Source organism: Coloeus monedula (assembly GCF_965178545.1).
Source record: "Coloeus monedula genome assembly, chromosome: 30".
Lineage (NCBI taxonomy): Eukaryota > Metazoa > Chordata > Aves > Passeriformes > Corvidae > Coloeus > Coloeus monedula.
Window position 1 is genome coordinate 1,513,619 of NC_138810.1, and position 12,668 is coordinate 1,526,286.

Genomic DNA, 12,668 nt, shown 5'->3' on the forward strand with positions numbered 1-12,668 from the left:
ATAAACAGTATTTTTCTTTTTTCTTTTCCTTTCCCCTTTTTTTCGGATTTGGGGGGTCCTTCCTCCTCCTCGGCTCCCCCGCCCGAGGCCCGCGCAGCTCCGCGCACGCCTCAGGCAGAAGCGGGACTCGAACCCTCGGCCCCGAGGGGGGCGCCGCACGGAGCCGAGCGCGGCACGCCGCCGCCGCCACGCCCCCCAGCCAATCCCTGTGCGGCCTGCTGCGCGCGGCGCTCTCTATTGGTTGCTGCTTCCGCCTGTCACGCGGAAAGACCCCGTCCCATTGGCTGAGCGCGGCGGAGGGGCGGGGCCGCCCTCCCAGCGGCGGGGGCGGGGTCGCCGCCTCCATCTTGGCGGAGCGGCGGGTTTGGGGGTCCCGGCCCGGAGCGGGGGGGGCCGGGCCAGGACTGGGGCGTCCCGGCTCGGATCAGGGGGTCCCAGCCCGGCCCGTGGGGTCCCAGCCCGGACTGGGGGGTTCCAGCCAGGATTGGGGGGTCGCAGCCCGGACTGGGGGGTCCCTGCGAGGGGCAGCGCCTAGGGCGGTGCAGGATTTGGGGGGTCCCTGTGTGTGCAGCCCTTAGAGGGGAGTGCGGGATTTGGGGGGTCCCTGCGGGTGCAGCCCTTGGAGGGGAGTGCGGGATTTTGGGGGGTCCCTGCGGGTGCAGCCCTTGGAGGGAGTGCGGGATTTTGGGGGGTCCCTGCGGGTGCAGCCCTTGGAGGGGAGTGCAGGATTTTGGGGGGTCCCTGCGGGTGCAGCCCTCGAGTGGAGTGCAGGATTTTGGGGGGTCCCTGCGGGTGCAGCCCTCGAGTGGAGTGCAGGATTTTGGGGGGTCCCTGCGGGTGCAGCCCTTGGAGGGAGTGCAGGATTTGGGGGGTCCCTGCGGGTGCAGCCCTTGGAGGGGAGTGCAGGATTTGGGGGGTCCCTGCAGGTGCAGCCCGTGGGGGGTGGTTCGTAGAGCTCGGGACCCCCGGGGGTGCCGCCTCTCAGGAGTTTGGGGGTCCCCCCAAGGCGTTCCCTTTGAGGGGCTTCAAGGGCGGGGGTGCAGCCTCGGGGGTGTCGCTGGGTTTTGGGGTTCATTCCCCTGTGGTAGCGGGTTTTTGGGTGTCCCCAAATTAGGCACCTCAGGAGAGGGTCCCCAAGAGGGCTGCGGGGCTTTGGTACCCCCAGAGAACAGGGGGAGGCGTTGGGGTGCCCCCGAGGAGCCCCTGGGTTGGGGGTGACTCTGAGTAGCCCCATTTTTGGGGTGACACTGAAGACCCTGGTTTTGGGGTGACCCCGAGGCCCCCTCACACTTGAGGTGCCCCCAAAGCCCCCTGGTTTTAGGGGGACCTCTACAGACCCCTTTTTGAAGCCATCCCGTGTTTGGGGGTGACCCCACCCCCCGCTTTTGGCGTGTCCCCAGGACGCCCCCATCTTTGAGTAGCCCCTGAACCCCCCCTTTTGGGGTGTCCCCAAGGCCCCCTGGTTTTGGCGTGACCACAACAACCGCGTTTTCTTGGGGGTGACCCTGCCCTCTCCCCGTTTTTGGGGGTGACCCAACCGCCGTTTTTGGGGTGCCCTCGGGGCCATGGCGTGGGCGCTGAAGCTGCCGCTGGCGGACGAGGTGATCGAGTCGGGGCTGGTGCAGGATTTCGACGCCAGCCTGTCGGGGATCGGGCAGGAGCTCGGCGCCGGCGCCTACAGCATGAGGTACCAGGGACCCCAAAACATCCCGGGCACCCCAAAACATCCCGGAGAGCCCCGGGGCTTGGCAGGGGCTGTGCGGGGAGCGGGGAACCCTGAAGTGAGCTGGAGGTTGAAGGCGTTGGGCGGGACCTCAGCACCGGTACCTGCAGCGGGAGGGGACCCCAGAATCTCCAGGGGAAACCCCACAACCTCCGGGGGTCCCCAGAATATTCATGGGGGATCTCAGATCCCCAGGGAGGAACCCAAAATCTCCTGAGGTCCCCAGAATCTCCGGGGGGGATCCCAAAATCTGTGGGGGATCCCAGAATGGCAGGGGATGGCAGGGGTGTGGGGAACCCCGAAATGTGCCAAAGTTGGGGCACGGAGAGGGGCACGGGGGCGGATTGGGAGGGAAACGGGGGCGTTGGGGTGGAGTTGGGGTTGGAGCAAGGAAGAGCAGGCTTGGAGGTGGAGTTGGGATGGAGTAGGGGTAGAGTTACAGTGGAATTATGGCTGAAGTAGTGCATGGAGCTGGGATGGATTCGGGATGCCGCTGGGATGGATTCGGGATGGATTTGGGATGGATTTGAGATGCAGTTGGGATGGATTTGGGATGCAGTTGGGATGGATTCGGGATGCCGTTGGGATGGATTTGGGATGGATTCGGGATGGATTTGGGATGGATTCAGGATGGATTTGGGATGGATTCAGGATGGATTCAGGATGGATTCGGGATGCAGTTGGGATGGATTTGGGATGGATTCAGGATGGATTCGGGATGCAGTTGGGATGGATTTGGGATGCAGTTGGGATGGATTCGGGATGCAGCTGGGATGGATTCGGGATGGATTCAGGATGGATTCGGGATGCAGTTGGGATGGATTTGGGATGGATTTGGGATGCAGTTGGCCTGGAGCTGTGGATGGATTCGGGAAGGAGCAGGAGTGGTTACGGTTGGAATTGGGGTCATTGTAGTGGTCGGAGTCAGGGTTAGGAGTTGGGACAGAGCTGTGTGCAAGATGCTCACAGGTGTGCCCAGGTGGGCTCAGGTGTGCCCCAGGTGCTTACGGGTGTATTCAGATGGGCACAGGTGTATCTCAGGTGAGCAGGTGGCACCTGGGCACAGGTGTGCAGGGTGCAGGGGAGTGGGTGGCACCTGGGGCAGGTGTGCAGGGGAGTGGGTGGCACCTGGGGCAGGTGTGCAGGGCACCCCTGGAGTCCTGGGCTCAGTCTGGGGCAGGGTCCAGAGGCAGAGCCAGGTGGGGGCGGGGCTTTTCCCCCAGGTAACGAGGCCCAGGTTGGAGTGAAGGAGTCCCTGACCCCGCGGCCCGGCCCCCACCTCACCTGTCTCAGGTGACTCTGTCCCCGTGTCCGCAGCGACGTCCTGGCTCTGCCCATCTTCAAGCAGGAGGAGTCCAGTTTGCCGCCGGAGAACCAGGACAAGCTGCTGCCCTTCCAGTACGTGCTGTGCGCTGCCACCTCCCCCGCGGTCAAGCTGCACGACGAGACCCTCACCTACCTCAACCAAGGTGAGGCCACACCTGTCCTGCACAGGTACCTCCGGGAACCGCCCCGAGCAGGAAGATTCCGCCTGTGGAAGTTTCCAGGGGGAAATTCCCCATTTCTGCGTTGTTCCTGGTGGGAAGTGGGAAGTGAAGCGGCGCTGCCTTCACCTGGCTGTGCTCTGGCCAGGTGGAGCTTGAGTCACCTGGGGGATTTCACCAGGTTAAAGTGTGGGCTCAGGTGACAGGTGTGTGTAAGGTGTATCTGTACGGGTGTGTTCAAGGTGTACCTGTACAGGTGTGTGTAAGGTGTATCCATACAGGTGTGTGTAAGGTGGTTACAGGTGTGTGCAGGGGGGTACAGGTGTGTTCAAGGTGTACCTGTACAGGTGTGTGTAAGGTGTATCTGTACAGGTGTGTGTAAGATGGTTACAGGTGTATTCAAGGTGTACCTGTACAGGTGTGTCAGTGCGGGACAGGGGTTACAGCTTCAGGCTGTACCTGCTGCTTTCAGGTAGAACTGGAATCTTGGGGTTGGTGGGACCCCGGATGAACGAGGAGCTCAGGTGACAGGTACAGGTGACAGAAAACCCTCAGGTGCCCTCCTGCCCCCAGGTCAATCCTACGAGATCCGGATGTTGGACAACAGGAAGCTCGGGGAGCTGCCCGAGATCAACGGGAAACTGGTCAAGGTGGGCAGAGAGCACAGGTACCCCTGGCCAGGTGTGCCCGTCCCAGCCGGGCGCTCTCCAGGGCCCTGCAGCAGGGTGGGGGTGGGAGATGTACCTGGTTTGGGGGGGAAGGGGGTTTCCTTTGCCCCTTTTTGGCACAGGGAAGGGCCGCACACCTGGCCAGGTGTGCCAGGGCAGCTCCAGGTGATGTTTCCCCCTTCCCCAGAGCATCTTCCGGGTGGTTTTCCATGACCGGCGGTTGCAGTACACGGAGCACCAGCAGCTGGAGGGCTGGAGGTGGAACAGACCTGGGGACAGGATCCTGGACATAGGTGAGTCTCACCTGGCTGGGGCGGGTGGGGGGTCCCAGGTGGGCCTCACCTGTTCCCCCCACAGATATCCCGATGTCTGTGGGGATCATCGACCCCCGCGCAAACCCGACGCAGCTCAACACCGTGGAATTTCTGTGGGATCCGGCCAAGAGGACGTCGGTCTTCATCCAGGTGAGGGATGGGGGGCGGTGTCCCACATCCAGGTGAGGGACGGGGGGCAGTGCCTCACATCCAGGTAAAGGACAGGTGGGCAGTGCCTCACATCCAGGTAAAGGACAGGTGGGCAGTGCCTCACATCCAGGTGAGGGACAGGTGGGCATTGCCTCACATCCAGGTGAGGGACAGGTGGGCAGTGCCTCACATCCAGGTAAAGGACAGGTGGGCAGTGCCTCACATCCAGGTGAGGGACAGGTGGGCATTGCCTCACATCCAGGTGAGGGACAGGTGGGCAGTGCCTCACATCCAGGTGAGGGACAGGTGGGCAGTGCCTCACATCCAGGTGAGGGCCAGGTGGGCAGATCCCACATCCAGGTAAAGGACAGGTGGGCAGTGCCTCACATCCAGGTGGGGGCCAGGTGGGCTCTGTCCCACATCCAGGTGAGGGCCAGGTGATCCCGGGTGCTGCCCCGTGGATGCCACGTGCTGCCCCAGCTGGCAGCAGCGTTCCCAGGGCAGCACACCTGTCCCCAGGTGCACTGCATCAGCACGGAGTTCACGCTGCGCAAGCACGGCGGCGAGAAGGGGGTTCCCTTCCGCGTGCAGATCGACACCTTCAGGGAGAACGAGAGCGGCGAGTACACGGAGCACCTGCACTCCGCCAGCTGCCAGATCAAGGTGTTCAAGGTACCCCTCCCACCTGGGCTCACCTGGGAGGCTGTCCCAGTTTGCCCTGGGGGCTGCTGGTGCCTCTGGAACCTCCCACCTTTAGGAGTGGCCCCAACCTGGTGCTGGGAGGGGCAGGGGTCGTTCCCACTCTGGTCACACCTCAGGGTGCCTGTGGCTCCATCCCACCTGCGACATCCCCAAAAATCTCACCTTGGCTCCTCTTCTCTCACCTGTTCACCCACCTGTCCACCTCGAGGGGTCAGTGGGGTTTGGGGTCCTGCCCTGCCCTCCCCATGTCCACCTGGGCCAAATTCCTTCACCTGTGAGTGCGGGTGCAGCCAAATTTTAAGAGAATTTCTTCAGGGATCTGCCAAGGGGAACACCTGAATACCTGTGGAGGTTCCACACCTGTGCTTCCCCTGGGGTTTGAGTGAAATCCCCCCGGTTTTGGGTAGAAGAGGGGCCCAGGTGTTCAAGGTGTGGCAAAGTCAAGGCCACCCCTGAGACCTCGTGTCCAGGTGCACTTTGTCCCCCCAGAATCCCACCTCCTACCTGGGTGATGCAGGTGCAGAAGACACAGCTCAGGTGTATTGGGGGTTACAGGTGTACTCGGGGTTACAGGTGTGTGCAGAGTGGTAACAGGTGTCCTCGGGGGGTTACAGGTGTACTCGGGGGGTTACAGGTGTACTGGGGGGTTACAGGTGTACTCGGGGGGTTACAGGTTTATTCATGTGGTTACAGGTGTACTCAGGGGGTTACAGGTGTGTGCAGTGGTTACAGGTGTACTCAGGGAGTTACAGGTGTACTCTGGTGGTCACACCCCTGTCCCTACAGAGGCCCTCAGGACAAGCTTCTCCCAGAACGACTCCTTTTCCCTCTGTAAAGCACCAAGAAGGCTGAGTCACCTGTGTCACCTGTGTCACCTGTGTGTTTCCCACACACCTGTCCTGGCCTGTCCCTTTTCCAGCCCAAAGGAGCCGACCGGAAGCAGAAGACGGATCGGGAGAAGATGGAGAAGCGAACGCCCCACGAGAAGGAGAAGTACCAGCCCTCCTACGAGACCACCATCCTCACCGAGGTGAGCTCACCTGGCTCACCTGGCCGGCAGGGAGCAGGGCTGTGCTGCCGGGAAAGCTTCACCCAAGGTGTTCCTACCTGCCAGGCAAAACTGGGGGCAGAGAAGGTGCTTTTGTACCTGAGAAAGGGCTCTGGGGACATCACTGACCTGAGCCGGGCAGGTGTGTGCAGGTGTGTGCAGGTGTGCATGTGTGTGCAGGTGTGTGCAGGTGTGTGCAGGTGTGCATGTGTGTGCAGGTGTGTGCAGTGCAGGTGTGTGCAGGTGTGTGCAGTGCAGGTGTGTGCATGTGTGTGCAGGTGTGTGCAGTGCAGGTGTGTGTGTGCAGGTGTGTGCAGTCCCAGGTGGGTGTGTGCAGGTGTGTGCAGTGCAGGTGCAGTCCTGGCACACCTGTGCTCACCTGGCCTGTCTGCAGTGCTCGCCCTGGCCCGAGGTCACCTACGTCCCCAGTGCGCCATCCCCCGGCTTCAACAGCTCCCACAGCAGCTTCTCCATCGGGGACGGGTGAGTGGGGACGGGATACTGGGAGTGCTGGGACGGGGGGCAGACCCCAGTGCCATCCCAGTGACCCCAGTGCCATCCCAGTGATGCCAGTGTCATCCCAGTGCCATCCCAGTGACCTCAGTGCCATTCCACTGCCGTCCCAGTGACACCAGTGTCATCCCAGTGCCATCCCAGTGCCGTCCCAGTAATGCCAGTGCTGTCCCAGTGTCATCCCAGTGACCCCAGTGCCATCCCACTGCCATCCCAGTGATGCCAGTGTCATCCCAGTGTCATCCCAGTGCCATCCCAGTGACCTCAGTGCCATCCCAGTGGTGCCAGTGCCATTCCAGTGCCATCCCAGTGACACCAGTGTCATCCCAGTGCCATCGCAGTGCCATCCCAGTACCATCCCAGTGACCCCAGTGCCATCCCAGTGGTCCCAGTGCCATCCCAATGACCCCAGTGCCATTCCAGTGCCATCCCAGTGCCACCAGTGTCATCCCAGTGCCATCCCAATGACCCCTGTGCCATTCCAGTGCCATCCCAGTGACACCAGTGTCATCCCAGTGATGCCAGTGCCATCCCAGTGCCATCCCAATGACCCCTGTGCCATCCCAGTGCCATCCCAGTGATGCCAGTGCCGTCCCAGTGTCATGCCAGTGCCATCCCAGTGCTGTCCCAGTGACCCCAGTGCCATGCCAGTGACCCCTGTATCCCCGGGACAATGACCCCAGTATCCCAGTGACAGTATCACCAGTATCATCCCAGTGACCGCAGCATCCCAGTGATCCCAATATCCCCATTAAAGTAATCCCAGTGTCCAGCCATCCCAGTGTCCAGTTGCAATGTCGCCATGTCCCAGTGCTCCCAGTGTCCCCAGTATCGCAGTGACCGTGTCCCTCTGTCCCCAGCAGTGGGTCCCCGAGCCACCAGCCCGACCCCCCCGCGCCCCTGGCTGACGTAAGTACCTGCCCTGGTACCTGCCCAGGTACACCTGGGGGGGGGGGGAGGTTCCACAGGGGGACACTTGGGGTCACCTGGAAACACCTGGGAGGCCACGGCCCTTCTGTCCCCACCCGGGGGGGATCCACACCTGCGCCGGCCCTCCCCGAGCTCACCTGAGCTCACCTGAGCTCACCTCAGAGGAAACTCCTCCAGGTCACCTCTGAGGCCATCACCTCATCCCAGCTGCTCAGGGCTTCAATCCACACCTGCCCTGGCCCCCCCTGAGCTCACCTGTGCCCCTGCCCGAGTGCAAACACCTGGTGCGCCTCACCTGGTCACCCAGGTCACCTGGCAGCACCTGTGTCCCCCCGTGTCCCCCCCAGACGCTGCTGCCCACCTGGACCCCGCAGGAGGCGCAGCAGTGGCTGCACCGGAACCGCTTCTCCACCTTCTCACGGCTCTTCAGGAACTTCTCAGGTGAGTTCTGCTCCCTCACCTGGGCCAGGTCACCTCCTCCCCTCACCTGGGCCAGGTCACCTGCACCCCTCACCTGGGCGAGGTGAGATTTCCCCAAATCCCTGTTTTTATAACCCAATCTAACGGCTCACTTGGCACCGCCTCCCCCGGCTCACCTGGCACAGGTAACACGAGAAGGGCTGATTTTGGGGCAAAATGGAGCTGAAAAATGGATCCATGGAAATGGATGATGTGGAGACAATGAAGCTGAAAAATGGGGATTTGTGGGGGGAGAAAGCTGAAAAAAAGCTGATTTGGGAGGGAAAAATAGCTGAAAATGGCAATTTAGGGGAAAACAAATTTAAAGTGCTAATTTTGGGGGAGACAGAGGTAGAAAATTTTGAATTCAGGCAAAAATGGGTTGGAAAGTGCTGATTTTAAGGAACATGAAGCTGAAAAATGGCAATTTGGGGGGGGGGAGCGAAAGGTGAAAAATGCAGATTTTGGGGAAAACCAAGATGGAAAATGCCAGTTATGGGCAAAATGAAAGTGAAAAGCTGATTTTTGTGGAAAACGGAGGTGAAAAATGCTGATTTTGGATAAAGCAAACTTGGAAAATGGCAATTTTGGGGAAGACTGAGCTGAAAAATACCAAGTTGGGGGAAAATAAGCGAAAAATTGCTGATCTGGGGGAAAACAAGGATGGAACGTGCAAGGTTTGGGATAACCAAGCTGAAAAATGCTGGCGTGGGGGAAAACAGGTGGAAGATGTTGAATTTGGGGGAAATCGCACTGAAAAATGCTGATTTGGGGGAAAATGAAACTGAAAAATGGTGATGTGGGGAGAAAAAGGGAGAAAAGTGATGATTTTTGGGAAAACTGAGCTGGAAAATAAGGATTTATGGGAAAACAAAGGTGAAAAATGCTGATTTTAGGAAAAAAAGTGGGAAAAATGCTGCTTTGGGGAAAACAAAGCCAAAAATAGATAATCTGGGGGAAAGAAAAGCTGCAAAAGGCTGATTTTGAGGAAAAACAGGTGAAAAATACCAATCCTGGGCAAACAGAGGAGAATTTGGGGCGAATTCGAGGTGAATTTGGCCCTTTGGGGGTTTCCCAGGAGCAGATCTGCTGAAGCTGACGCGGGAGGACGTGATCCAGATCTGCGGCCCCGCCGACGGCATCCGGCTCTTCAATGCCCTCAAGGGCAGGTACGGGGGGCTGGGGCTCACCTGTGGGACTGGGACCCATCTGTGGGACTGGGACCCATCTGTGGGACTCACCTGTGGGACCCATCTGTGGGGCTGGGGCTCACCTGTGGGACTGGGGCCCATCTGTGGGACCCACCTGTGGGGCTGGGACTCACCTGGCCCAGCCTTTTCCCACCCGAGTCAGGAATTTAGAGGCACTTTGAGGAAGGCAGTCCAGGCAGGAGAGAGGAATTAGGAATTATTTCACTTTGAGAGTCCAGGAGTGGAGCCACAAGCCAGCAATTGATCCAGGAGCTGTCTCCACCTGTGACCCACCCAGGTGGAGTTACTTGCCTGGGAAGTTCCCAAAAAGAGGATGTTTCTTACACCTTTCCCTAAAAGGCAGGGGTTTAACACACCTGGAGCGTTTGGGAAGGCTGAGAGGGACAAGGTGTCCAGGTGGGGATGTCTGGGAAGCATCATCCCAGATACCTGCCACGGGACAGGGGAGGGCATCCCAGGAGCATTGCAGGTGTGCATTCCTGCCCCCATGGCACCAGGGAATGCTGAGCCAGGGTCACCTGTCCCCCAGGGGACACCTTGGGATCAGCCAGGTGGGGACAGCCACAAGGGTTTTCCTGCGGGATGAGCTCGTCCAGCTCCTGCTGAGGACCCCCGGCAGGGAAAGGGGCTGGGAAGGGAGGGAACCGCAGGTGACCCTCACCTGTCGCAGGATGGTGCGGCCCCGCCTGACCATCTACGTGTGCCAGGAGTCGCAGCAGGTCAGGGACCCCCAGCACGAGCACGAGGACGGCGACGGCAGCGCCGGCACCTTCTTTGGTGAGGGGGAGCAGGGATCACACCTGGGGAGGATTGGGAATGTGGGGTCACACCTGGGGGGGATTGGGAATGTGGGGTCACACCTGGGGGGGATTGGGAATGTGGGGTCACACCTGGGGGAGCAGGGATCACACCTGGGGGGGATTGGGAATCTGGGATCACACCTGGGGGGGATTGGGAATGTGGGGTCACACCTGGGGGGGATTGGGAATGTGGGGTCACACCTGGGGGAGCAGGGATCACACCTGGGGGGGATTGGGAATCTGGGATCACACCTGGGGGGGATTGGGAATGTGGGGTCACACCTGGGGGAGCAGGGATCACACCTGGGGGGGATTGGGAATCTGGGATCACACCTGGGGGGGATTGGGAATGTGGGGTCACACCTGGGGGGATCGGGAATCTGGGCTGTGCTGGCAGCTCTTCCCAGCAGAGCACCTGCCCACAGGTGCTCAGCACCCGCTGGCCCCATCCCTCATCCCCTCCTGAGATCAGCTGTACCCTCACCTGTGTCCCCACCTGTGCCTTGACCTGTGGCCTCACCTGTGAGCACAGAGCTCACCTGGGCCCTCTGTACACCTGGGGTCAGGTTAAAGTGTCAGAAAATGACCCCCTTCCCCCCATTCTTTGCCCCGATCCCGGCGGATTTCCCTCGGTGCCACCACACAGGTGTTGGCATCTCACCTGTGCCGAGCCAGAATTGGGAACACCTGTGAGAATCCAGGGGGGGCTGGGGAGGGGCTGTTCCCATCCTGCTGGGAATAAAACCCACCTGGAACAGGCCAGGTGGTGCTGCCCAGGTGGTGCCAGAAGGATTTTGGGGCCGGGTGTGTCAATCGCAGGCAGGACACGGGGACGGGCGGGTCCCCGTTCGGGGGCACAGCTGAGCCCGGGCACGGGGGGCACGGGGGGCACGGGGGGCACACCTGGGCAGGTGTGAGGCCGTGCTGTGCCCTGCAGTGTACCACGCCATTTACCTGGAGGAGCTGACGGCGGCCGAGCTGACGGAGAAGTTGGCGCAGCTTTTCCGCGTGCCCGCCCAGCAGATCCAGCAGATCTACAAACAGGGACCCACCGGGATCCACGTCCTGGTCAGCGACGAGGTAACGCCCGCCTGCCCCACGGGCACAGCTGGGAGGGTGGGCAGGATCCCCTGGGAGGTTCACCTGGAGAACGGCATCACCAGGGATCACCTGGGCAGGTTTTGGGAGGGGCTCTCTCTGTTTGGAGACAAATTCTGGGAGAAAAACACTCTGCAAAAAGTGTTTTCTCTAAAGAGAAAGGACGTCAGCAATTCCCTTTCTCTGCCAATGAGATGAAGGAATACCAGTGGGTGAAAGTGACAAAAAAAGGTAAAACAGTTCATTACCAAAGCAAGATACCTGCAAGGCACAGAAAGAAATATTGCACCTTACAGCCCAGCCCCACCTGGGGGTGTGGCCGGGAGGCGAGGGCGGGGGCTGGCCCCGCTTTGGCTCAGGGAGGGGGAGAAGGGAGTGCACGCAGCAGCTCGGGCAAAAGCAGACGGGAGCCTGGTGATCCTCTGGCCTTGGTCTCCTCCTCGCAGCAGAAGCTGCTGGGTTTTGGTGTCCTTCCTCCTGTTGGTTCAGCTTCTCCGAGCTCTCGGAGCGGCCCCCGCCGGCTCCCTGGACTGAAAAGCAAGCCAAAAACAGCTCAAGAAAAAAACCCAAAATAAACAAAAGTCACCTAAAGGATTCCTGGTACAGCCTCCAGGCTGGGGGAAGGGAGAAAATAGAAAACTTCTTGCTTCAAGCTAGCGAAAACCAAGGCAGTGAAAGCGAGGATGGGACGTCACGTGCCAGAGAGGGAGGCTTTGAGTGAAACCCACGTGGGTTAAAATCCTCCAGGTCCCTCTCAAAGCTCCAGCAGCCATTTCTGGGCATGAAGCAGACGATCAGGGAATGGAGAATCATCTGAAAATCACCCCGAGACAAGGGCCCGAGGAAGGAATGAAGTATTTCTGGCTGGTGCTTCCAAAGCGCCCACCTGAGCTCCCACCTGGGCACCTCCAGCCCTTTGGAACCCAAACCCTTCCCCGAAAACCCCCTAAATTGGTGTTGTTTTGGGTTTTTCCAGATGATCCAGAACTTCCAGGATGAATCCTGCTTCGTCCTGGACACCATGAAAGGTGCGTGAGTACCTGGGGCTCTGTGTTTGGGCCGCACCTGTGTCCGATGGCCCCGCCCCACCTTCCCTCACCTGCTGCGGGGTGACCTTGGCTTCCTTTGCAGCCGAAACCAACGACAGCTACCACATCATCCTGAAATAGGGGGCCAGGTGAGGGACAGGTGAGGAGCACCTGCAGCCTCTCAGCACACCTGGAGACCCTCCACTCCCAGCACGAGGACACGAGCAGAGAGATCGGGAACCCCCAGGTGTTGTTACCTGGCCGCCCTCCTCGCAGGGAACACCTGGAAACCCCCCCGGAGAGCCCCCAGGTGTGGTTACCTGGCTGCCCTTCCCACAGGTGACTCCTGGGATGGACAGGATGCTCCGTTGCTGGAGCTCTGAGGCACCAGGTGTTCACCCACCTGGGAAAGGTGCTGCCTCCAGGTGTGTGCAGGTGCGAAGTGATCTCATAAGCTCATCAAGAATTCCAGATTTAATTATGGAAAATTGGAGGATAAAGGAATAACTTGGGGGAGGGGGGGGGTGGTGAGGGGACATT

General features: G+C 60.2%; 1 protein-coding gene across 1 annotated transcript; it reads left to right on the top strand.

The window, feature by feature from the left end:
- Positions 1–833: 833 nt before the first annotated feature.
- Positions 834–12,396, top strand: TFCP2 (transcription factor CP2). Its single transcript, XM_082299196.1, has 15 exons — positions 834–1,687; positions 3,041–3,192; positions 3,781–3,857; positions 4,063–4,168; positions 4,233–4,339; positions 4,859–5,011; positions 5,961–6,071; positions 6,484–6,572; positions 7,463–7,511; positions 7,880–7,973; positions 9,070–9,160; positions 9,873–9,979; positions 10,940–11,082; positions 12,077–12,128; positions 12,232–12,396. The coding sequence occupies exons 1-15, from the start codon at positions 1,566–1,568 to the stop codon at positions 12,267–12,269; spliced, it is 1,491 nt and encodes a 496-aa protein (XP_082155322.1). The 5' UTR covers positions 834–1,565; the 3' UTR covers positions 12,270–12,396.
- Positions 12,397–12,668: the final 272 nt, after the last annotated feature.

Coding starts and splice junctions, on each gene's coding strand:
- TFCP2 (XM_082299196.1), top strand. CDS start 1,566: ATGGCGTGGGCGCTGAAGCTGCCGCTGGCGGACGAGGTGATCGAGTCG. Junction 4,169..4,232: donor GGACAGGATCCTGGACATAG/GTGAGTCTCACC, acceptor TTCCCCCCACAG/ATATCCCGATGTCTGTGGGG. Junction 9,980..10,939: donor CAGCGCCGGCACCTTCTTTG/GTGAGGGGGAGC, acceptor TGTGCCCTGCAG/TGTACCACGCCATTTACCTG.